Source organism: Ovis aries, chromosome X, assembly GCF_016772045.2.
Source record: "Ovis aries strain OAR_USU_Benz2616 breed Rambouillet chromosome X, ARS-UI_Ramb_v3.0, whole genome shotgun sequence".
NCBI classification, from domain to species: Eukaryota; Metazoa; Chordata; class Mammalia; order Artiodactyla; family Bovidae; genus Ovis; species Ovis aries.
The window spans coordinates 63059790-63070658 of NC_056080.1; the positions used below are offsets into that span (position 1 = coordinate 63059790).

General features: G+C 44.5%; 1 protein-coding gene across 1 annotated transcript in view; it reads left to right on the forward strand.

The window, feature by feature from the left end:
* The window catches only part of IGBP1 (immunoglobulin binding protein 1), a 44983-nt gene extending 44315 nt beyond the window's left edge, over positions 1-668 (forward strand). The window contains exon 6 of the mRNA XM_004022151.5: positions 186-668. Within this exon, the coding sequence (XP_004022200.1) occupies positions 186-328 (143 nt within the window). The 3' untranslated portion in view covers positions 329-668. The remainder of the gene's footprint in view (positions 1-185) is intronic.
* The last annotated feature ends 10201 nt before the right edge of the window (positions 669-10869 follow it).

The window sequence follows — 10869 nt, forward strand, 5'->3', positions numbered from 1 at the left end:
AATTTTGTCTTACATGTCACCTGTTAAGTAATATTAAGTACTGTCCCCAATTCTGCTTGTCCCAGGGTAGACAGCTAGCTATATTTTCCTTGTCTTCATGTTATGTGGTCGCATTCAGAGTGGAGCTGGGGCCCATGACAGTCCCTCCTTTCCTCACCCCTGCTTTCTCATTTTTGATTGGGCAGAGTTTAAAAGAGCAGCTCAGCAACAAGAAGATCAGGAGCATGAGGAGGAAGAGGATGATCAGGCAGTCCGCAAAGCTCGAGAGTGGGATGACTGGAAGGACACCCATCCTAGAGGTTATGGCAACCGGCAGAACATGGGTTAGCCTCCCCACAACAAGACAGGACAACAGGGGCTTACATCTTGCCTGCCAAGGACAACTATGCCGTCTCCCCATCCCTGGTCTTCTGCTTCAGCTGTGTACAACGAAGGCAGAGATGCTTAGTCTTGCTTAGTGTTCAATAAAATGTCAAGCAATGAAGTGTGTATTTGTACCCTAAATGATAAGCCAGAAATCTTGTTTTGGCATTAATCATTCTCATCATGGTATATTTTAATTTTCTTAAGTGGAAAGAAAAGACTGAGAAATGACTCTGTATAATCAATCAAGACTGTATGAATTATCTTGAAAAAAAATAATAAAATAAAGGTTCCCTTCTATCACATGCACCTGTGCAGAAATAATGGTATCAGCTGCTTTTTTGGGAGACTTGGGGGAAGGGGGTCAGCTGTGGGTCCCTGTGCTTATGGCAAGATCCTGGTCATCTCTCTTCGACATAGGCCGTGAGTTACCCAGCATCAGAGCTGCCCAGGCTAGCTGGAGCTTGCTTTCTCCTTCCTGCCCTGGTACTGTGAACTAACCCAACACTTGCTTTATAGGAATGAGCACAAAAGCCAGGACTTTTCCTGTCATATGACCCTGTTTTCAGGAATTTTAGCTATAAACGAACTGATCACAATAATCCTATCTACCCAGTCTTCCTTGCCTCAGCCATGAGAAATGAGGAAACATAAAGCACTATGAGAGCCATCCTTGTGTGTGCATCTGAGACTGGGGCCTTTACTCTAGAATTATCTGAAACCCTTAGGGTAAAGAATAGTTGAGGCTATAGCCTAACTCTTAAGCGGGCTGCAAGAAGATCATTTTGGCCCTCTTTGCCTGTTCTATGCATACCTGGCATGGTCCCAAGCAGTCAGTGTGCTGTGGTGGTCATTTTGCTGGTAATAAGGTGCCTGCAGTCATGCCAATAACGGAGTGGACAAGAGGGGACGGCAACGATGACAAGGAAAAGTACCTGCTTTCTGCAGTAAAGAGAAGACACCCTCAGCTCCTGAGTTGATACCCTAGAACAGCAACCATGTGTTGAAACAAATGATCTGTATAGAAAACATACTTTTGTTCTATGTGGCTTTGGTACACTTAGATTTTCTGTTAAGAAGATGACTCAGCCTTCCTATTCTAGCTCCTGCAGTCTAGCTTAGGAGAGGGGTTTGAAAAGGAGACTTAGTTCCCTTTCCTTTGCAGGGTGTTATGTGGAGTGCTGTCAGGCGATGAGTAGGAGGTTGTGTTTAGTGGCAGATGACAGAAAACTACCAATAATACATTTGTAAATTGCTTAATAAAGGGTTCATGTCACCCTCACAACATAAGCTCCTGAAACTGGTGGAGCACAGATTAACTTCTCCAAGGATGTGGGAAGCAAACATTCATTTTTTTAGTTCTCTTCCAATTATTGCCAGGCTGCCTCTAGCAATGGCCTATTTCCTGCCCTCCAAACTCCACCCTGAGCTCATTCCCCAAATGGGCCAGGTTAGGGTTTTCCCCTTGGTCCGAGTCTATTTAAAGATGGTCTTTTCAGAAGATCAGCTTGATTAAGCCCCCTCACATTCTGATATCTAAGAGGCAAACTAGACAAGGTGGTTTTGAATTCTGGCTTTAAAGTTGAAAGCTGTGTGACCTTGGGCAATATAATCTCTGAACTGCTCCTCTGTTTTCTTACATTTGCAGGTGAGCTGTTTCATGGGATTGTTGTAAGAGTTCAATGTATAACAGACTGAAGTGTTTTCATCTGAGCCCAGTGACTACAGTCTGTCCACTAGGACGGGAAAGGAAATGGACAGATAAATATGGGGAGCTCTGTTCTGTGCCAGGTACTGGAGCCAGCACTTTCACATGCTATTAACACTCAGTGACCTTGCAAAATAGGTGGCATTGTCCCCATTTTACAGGTGAGAAAACAAGCCCAGAGAAGCTGAATGATCTCTTCAAGTTCACATGAGTAAGAAGCTCTGCTTCTATCATTTTCCATGTGCTTCCCAATTGCTTGTGCTTTTGTTATGCATCTTAAAAGGGCTTAAAAAGGGAGCAGCTTTAAAAATTCAAGCCCAAACCACCACTTACACGTTATTGGAACTCTAGAAATTCCTTTTTAGCTGACTCACCAAACAAAAGGTTATGCCAGCCTGCCTCCCCCCTGCCATTTCCCCCTCAGATGGAGGATAAGAAGACAGAGGCGGTGAGCAAACCCATCTACCTCCATTTTCCTCCCCAGTCCTCTGCTCCTGCCAACCGGGTTGCTAAAAACAAACAAACAAAAAACACCTTCTCACCATAACAAGGCATTTCAGGGTCCTAGAGTGAGTTCTGTTTGGTGCACTTCAGGAAGCCAGGACTCAAAGCATTCCACAGATATTAATAATAGTAGGTTGCACTATGTTTATTTCATCTATGCTGCTTATTTCATTCTCACAGTCTGTCGGGCAGGAGATGATGCCTTCATTTTACAGGGAGGGAAACCAGCGTGGGGAAATACAGTGAGTGACTTAGTTCAGTAACACAGCTAAATAAATACATGGACTGTGCAAATATCAGTGCAGCCAAAGTATCTGCCCTCTGTAGCTCTCACATGGAGGACAATTATTTAGAAAAGGTGAATACTGAGCACTATTTCTTTTAAAGCCATTATGTGGTGATTTGTCCTTTCCACTCATTCTTTTCAACATCCCTGTAAGAAATACAGGGCAGGGGACTGAGTGAGCAGATTCCAAGCTCAAGAAACTGGAGTTAAGTGTTCTGAGTTAGAGTCTATCCTCTGGGCTCTGCTGCTCCCTAGCCAGGTGACCCAGGCCACCCAGGTCACCAGGGTCACTGCTGTCATTTAAAACAACATGTAAAGGATAAAGCTTTTGAAACTTGATCCACCTCTCTGTGTCTTCTGAAAGCCAAAATCCTCCTCTGCTTGCTGTGGGCCTCCAGTTTGCTCATCAGCACAATAGACACACTGCCACCTGGTTCTGTCGGACACCCAAGATAGCACTGTGACCGTTGCCTCCTTGCAAAACAGCCCCTTCCTACACCTGCATGTCGTTTCCTCATATTACTTTTCACCCATTCATCCAAGGTACAGTTTAACCTTGGCTCAGTTCCCTCACACTCCATAGAAAGGAGATGTGTGTTTTGTCAGATGCTAACAGTATCTGGCCTACTTACCTCACAGGCCAGAATGAGGAGTTAATGAAATCAAATATGGAAAAGCACTTTGAACAATTATAAAACACGGCACAATTATTTGTAAGTTTGGAAGCCAGAGGAGGGGATGTATTTTTTTTGATTCAGTGTTTCACAACTATAACCCCTATGCCCCCATTGCTTTGGGGTTCCCCAGGTGGCTCAGTGGTAAAGAAGTAAAGTGAAGTGAAGTAAAGTGAAAGTCACTCAGTCGTGTCCAACTCTTTGCAACCCAATGGACTATAAGTCCATGGGGTTCTTCAGGCCAGAATTCTGGAGTGGGTAGCCTGTCCCTTCTCCAGGGATCGAACCCAGGTCTCCCACATTGCAGGCAGATTCTTTACCAGCTGAGCCACAAGGGAAGCCTGCTAATTCAGGAGCCACAGGAGATGCAGTTTCGATCCCTGGGTCGGGAAGATACCCTGGAGGAGGAAATGGCAACCCACTCCAGTATTCTTGCCTGGGAAATCCCATGGACAGAGGAGCCTTGTGGGCTATGGTCCATGGGGCCACAAAGAGTTGGACATGACTGAGCGACAGAGCACACATATATCACCACCAGCGAAAAGGTTTGTGACATGCTTTTCTTTGTGGCTGGAGATGACCAGCATAGGAAAGAATTGTTACATGCAGTAGAAATTGAGAACTGGATTTTGCTTATCTGCCCACCAGGTCACCCTTGACAAATGTATGTGAAAGGATGGTAAACAAAGTCTTAATTTCAGTTTCTTGTTCCACCTGGCAATAAGTCCCTCCAAGAGAGTACAACATGGCAATGATTTAGGCTAGCCTATTCCTGTGTGGGAGCATGAATAAAAATAACTGCCATGTATTGAGTACCTACTGTATACAAGGAGTTAATACAACAAAAGCCCATGGTAGATCATATTATTGCCTCAGTCTGTAAATGAGGAACTTGAAGCTCAGAGACGGGATTTCTCAAAGATCACTTGGTCCTCAGAGTTGAGCTGGGCCTGGATTCCAGGTGGGCCTGACTCCACAGGCCACATCCTTCCAGTCCACCATGCTCCCTAGGAAGTACAAAGCAAGGAGGACATATGAAGGTGGGTGAGACACCCTGCTCTAGTGATAACCACTCCCCTCCTCTCTCTAAATTTTGAGCAACAATTCCATCAGTTTTGCCTGCCAGGCCCTTCAAGGGTGCATCTGAGACCTGCACACCAAGGGAACATCCCTGACTCATAAATCTCCCCTTCCTGGGGCCCCACATCCCTCAGCCTGTAGAATATTCCTGCTCCCAAGGCCAGGCCCACCTGCTCTCCCCTCCCAGCCCTAACTGATGTTGGTACAAGTAAATCTTTCAAAACCTCTGTTCCACCCTCACCTAGGGGTTCCTACATATTTTCTAAGCCAGTCAAAGCCCTCTCCCCTTCTTGATCTACCAGGCCCTCCTGGACAACTGAGACCAGTCCCAGGCCATGAGCACATGACTTTTCAGCCAGGGGCCGGGAGGGCAGATTTCTGCCTAAATTCTGAGGCCCTTCCACACTCAGCGATAGATAGCACGTCTGCTATCCTGCTGCCCTTGTCCTGGGCTCAGACATTGAGAGATTGGCAGAAAGGCTCATCACCAGCTTTATGGAACCTGTCTTTTCCTTTCCTTGTCTACCTTCTGTCTAGGTGAGCTCACCCCGCCTCCACCCTCCGTGACTGACCACATGTGTGCTGATGGCCCTGATCTTTCTGCTAAGCTCCCTGACCTATATCCTATCATCTACCACACAGTGCCTCTTGATGAACAAAAATGCAAATTCAACAGCCTGGCAATGAACTCATTCCACTCCTCATTCCCCACCCTTCTGGCTCCATTAGAGCTTCTTAGGGCCCCTTTGCCTATTTAGTTCTCTTCCTGAGAAGCTCGGCACTGTGTCTGGCCTTCTCCCCTTCACAAAGCCGGCATTCAGTGTCTGCAGAATGAATTGCTGAATGAATGAATCCCATCATGAATCATGCTTCTTTGTCAGGCAGATTCACCATAATGCAGCCTCTTTCTTTTCATATTCAAACAACTTTCCATAAAAGAAAACCTAGTATCCCTTCACCTTAAAGCAGCAATCATTTCTCTCTCAGACCTACTTTCATCCTATCACTGAAGGGACCACATTTTCACAAAGTATAATCAGTGAAGAGGTCTGCTTTATACTTGACTTTGAAATCTTAGTGTATCATATACTATAGAGTCTGCCTTATAATAATTTTAATGACTGCTGATTAGTCTATAAGATTGCTATATAATAGCTTACTTAGCCAGGCCCAGATTTTGAACATTTGGATTGTTTCCAGGTTTCTCATGCTATTTCCTTTATTCATTTAACAAAGCAAATTACCTTATTTGCTTGGATTCACACAAAATATCCCTGGAGGAGGAGGGATGTGGGGTTGTTAGAGGCCAGGAGTGGGAAGGAGACTTTTCATTGAATTTTCCAATAGGCGCTTTTAATTTTTGAATCATGTGAATATGCTGATAATCCAAGATATATATGCCAAAAACTTACTGTACATGGAGCATCCCACTAGAAGCTTGATACAGCACTGGAATCTACACTAACTTCCTAATATGTGTTCTCCTAAAAATATGTATAATGTACCTTGGGAATCCAGAGGAGAGAACAGGGTGGAGAATTTCAGACAATGACATTTTCACTGAACCTTGAAGCATGGGTAAGAGTTAGGCTAATAAATAGACCACCATGGGCCAAGGCCCAGAATAGCAAAGGGCACTTCCTGGTTGGGAAAAAGAGACTGTATCCGGTGTGTTGTGAAAGTTATGGGAAATGAGTCTTTCAAGGAGGGCAGAAACCATTGTAGAAAGAGCTCTGGAGGCCAGGCTTTGGGGTTCAAACTTGATCGCAGAGGCCATGGGAGCCTTTGGAGGGTTGGAAATAGGGCAGAGGGTAAGAGCTCTGTTTGACAGCAATCCTCTGGCAGCAAAGGATCAAAGGAAAGGAGGGCAGCAGGGAGCAGCCTGCTGAAGTCCAGGAGACAGTGACCAAGGCCTTATGTAGGAGACCAGCTGTCCCAGTGAGCCTTTGTTTTAGCACTGAAGGTCCTGTGTCCTGGGCAACCCCTCAGTCTCTGGCAAATAGACATGTTAGGTCATTCTAGCCTGAATCAAGACACTAGATACTGCATTCTCCCCAGCCTGCCTGCTCTGAGAAATGATCTCACGACTTCCAAGACATTTTGAAATATCAATTTCTGGCCCCCTCTGTCCCCTTCTCCAGCCACTACTCTTGGGTTCATTTACTTTCAGTAGGTTCTTTCTGGGCTTCCCAGGTGGCTCAGATGGTAAAGGATCTACCCACAGTGCAGGAGACCCCAGTTTGATTCCTGGGTCAGGAAGATCCCTGGAGAAGGGAATGGCAACCCACTCCAGTATTCTTGCCTGGAGAATCCTATGGACAGAGGAGCCTGGTGGGCCATAGTCCATGGGGTCAGGAGGAGTTGGATACAATTGAGCGACCAACACACATATAGGTTCTTTCTAGAGCTGCTGATCTCCAGACATAAAGTGATTTATAAGGAAAACATCCCCATTCACCAAAGTCCAGTCTTCTGTCCTTCTGTTCCCCTCCACAAACCTGAGGCTCCCACCAAATGAAAGTAGTCCCTGTGCCAAAGCAAAGCTGCAGACTTCTTGGTCTCCCAGGCCACCTCAAGACAGATCATGCTCTCTGCTTCTCTGCTTGATTGGGCAGAGTTTATTTTTATTTTTTTAATTTAAATTTATTTAATTGGAAGCTAATTACTTTACAATATTGTATTGGTTTTGCCATACATCAACATGAATCTCTGCTTGTCAGAGCACCTCTCCATAGCTGAATGCCAGTACCATGAAGCAGCTCCTGGGTGTCACACACTGCCTGAGAACTTTTCAAACATTACCACTAGTCCTCACAGCAAATAAATATGATTAGTCCCTTTTTCCAGAGGAGACTCAGAGAGGGGAAATGTCTTGTCCAGGGTCACACAGCTACTAGCCTTCCCCTCTGTCTTCTTCATAGTTCTCTGATGGCCCTAATCCTTGTATTGATGCTGTGTGCATTTCTCTCACACCCTGCCAGCCCCATGACCCACCAGACACACAACTGTCAACCTAGAACAATTCCACGCTTGTAGTAGAACCCCAATAAAAAGTTGGTGAAAGAAGGGACTATGTATCGATATGTCCCTTGTGTAGTACCTAACACAATGCCTGGTATTAGATAGGATCTCCTATTCAGCAAAGAAAAAGCAAGAGAATTCCAGAAAAACATCTATTTCAGCTTCATTGACTACACTAAATGAAGTTTGACCGTGTGGATCACAAAAAAATGTGGAAAACTCTTCAAGAGATGGGAATACCATATCACCTTACCTGTTTCCTAAGAAACCTGTATGCAGGTCATGAAGCAACAGTTAGAACTGGAAGTGGAACAACAGACTGGCTTAAAATTGGGAAAGGAATATGTCAATGCTATATATTATCACCCTGCTTATTTAACTTATATGAAAGTACATCATGCGAAATGCTGGGCTGGATGAATCGCAAGCTGAAATCAAGAGAAATATCAACAACTTCAGATATGCAGATGATACCACTCTAGTGGCAGAAAGCAAAGAGGAACTAAAGAGCCTCTTTTTTTTTTTTTGTAATAAGAATTTTATGAAGTCTTTATGAAATCAAAATACTCATCACCAGATATTTTTGTAAAATTTTCATTATGAAAAGCAATAACCAAAGTAAACACATATTACAATGCAGAAATAATTGCAAGGATATCAAGAATAGAAGAATCAAAAAATTATAAATACTATACTCAAAGATATGTGCAAAGCTATCACATCCATAAAATAAAAATCATAAGGTATAGAAAATGCAGAACCAAAAGTTGTTCAAAATTTTAAAATAATAATAGAAATATAAAAATCAGTAAACATTTTGGAAGCTGACATAAAGAGCCTCTTGATGAGGGTAAAAGAGGAGAATGAAAAAGCTGGCTTAGTGTTCAACATCAAAAAACTAAGATCATGGCATCCAGTCCCATCACTTCATGGCAAATAGATGGGGAAACAATGGAAACAGTGACAGACTTTATTTTGGGGGGCTCCAAAATCACTGCAGATGGTGGGTGACTGCCCCCACGAAATTAAAAGATGCTCTTCAGAAGGAAAGCTATGACAAACCTAGACATCATAGATAAAAGCAGAGACATCACATGGCCAACATGGGTGCATGATAGTCGTAGCCATGGTTTTTCCAGTAGTCATGTACACATGTGAGAGTTGGACCATAAAGCCTGAGCACTGAAGAACTGATGCTTTCGAACTGTGGTGCTAGAGAAGACTCTGGAGAGTCCTTTGGACTGCAAAGAGATCAAGCCGGCCAATCCTAAAGGAAATCAGTCTTGAATATTCATTGGAAGGACTGATGCTGACGCTAAAGCTCTAATACTTTGGCCACCTGATGCAAAGAGCCAGATCATTGGAAAAGACCCTGATACTGGGAAAGATTGAGGGCAGGAGGAGAAGGGGACGACAAAGGATGAGGTGGTTGGATGGTATCACCGACTCAATGGACATGAGTTTGAGCAAGCTCCAGGAGATGGTGAAGGACAGGGAAGCTTGGCGTACTGCAGTCCATGGGGTCGCAAAGACTCAGACTGACTGAGTGACCAAACAGCAATTCCGATATTGCTGAAATTGCAGGACCACACCAAATGAGGGCGTGACTGAAGGGAAGCAATCAGAAGAGAGCCTGTTATGACAAAACCTCAGCTGTCCAAAGCTTTCTAGAAATGAGTCATTCTGAAGGCTGAGGGTGAAACTTCAGAAATCAGGAAGAAGAATCCTAGAGCTGTTGCTTCTTTCTCAGAGATTCCCTGGCTTCCACTCCTCCCCTTCTGAGCTACCTGGTCCCCTTGGTCTTCTTTTCCTTCCAGTCTGCTTTGTTTTCCTGTTGTTCCTACAAAGCTTCTTAGCTTCTGGTTTGGCACACTAACTGCAGTCTTTGCTGGACTACCCTTCCCCATGCCTTTTTTGCCCTTTCTCCTCACTGCAACAATCCCACCACCATCGCTTCCACAGAGCCTTCCCTGCCCTCCTCAGGCTGCTGGATGCTTCCCTCACCTGCATTCGCATACCCCACAGCACCCCATATAGGTGTCTGTGATTACGCCCACCTCACATGCTGGACTGTGTGTTTCTTGATGGTTAGAATCATATCAGCCCTAAATGTTTATGAATGAAATTTATGGGCCATTTTGTGCTTCTCAGCTGCCTCTCCTTTGCTTACTCCAAGACAGCTAAGGTTTTGCTTGTTGGTTGGTTGGATTGTCATTGGGAAATCATGAGTGCTTGTTGTTCAAGATTTGTCACTCACCTACTTCTCCTCTTCTTGCTTTTACTACATACACTGGTGTTTATGTTGTGCTTATCCATTTGGCTCAGAAGGTTCCAGCTCAGACACTATGCTCTTTGTTTTGTGGGGGAAAGTGTAGCCAATCAAGGTCATGCCCCAGCCCTGCCAGTCCATCTTGCCTAGGAAACCAAGAGACTAGACCTCATTATTTGTTCCAAGAGTGTTTACTTGAATGACTACATGGTACCAGGCCCTGAGCCAGACATTAGAGAGACAGAGATGGAAATTGTGTGTCCTTGCCCTACCTCTAGCACCTCATGTGAGCCTTTTCTAGGTCTCTTTCATTTGCCCATCTGAAAGTAAAGCGAGGTAGAGACCTGATTTGTAAGCAGCCTTATCTGTCAACATTGAGAACTCATCTATACAGGTTGCTCTCACCTTCCCCACATTTGTGCTTTCCCCCAGAAGAGCCCAGCCCCACATTGTACCTTGCTCCCTCCTCCCCTACAAATTCTGAGCAGATGTGCTCTAACACATCTCACTCTGTATGTGGCCAAGTATTAATAGCCCCAAGAAGCAGCTTGAAAACCTCAGCTAGACAGAGAGGGAAAAAAGAATGAGAAAGAGGAGGAGGGGTATAGAGGGTACATTGGGGTACATGGCCATAGAGAGTACATTGGGAAAGGCCAGTGCATCCCACAGTGCATCAAAGACATTCCCTAAGCCCAACTCTGAAGATTGATATTAGTCAGTCTAATCAAGGACCCCAAACCAGAGTGGGATATGGGGAAGGAGACACAGTTTCACTAACCTTTCTGGACAAGGCTAAGGAATTAACATTTTCTTGCACTAATAGGACACTTGATACTATCTTTGTATTTGGTATTCCTAGTAACCTTTTTGATTACATTCAAAGATATTTTTGAGAGCCTACATTCAAAGCCTCCTGTTGAGAATTACTGGCCTTTTCCAGTAGGACACTTATCACAAATTCAAG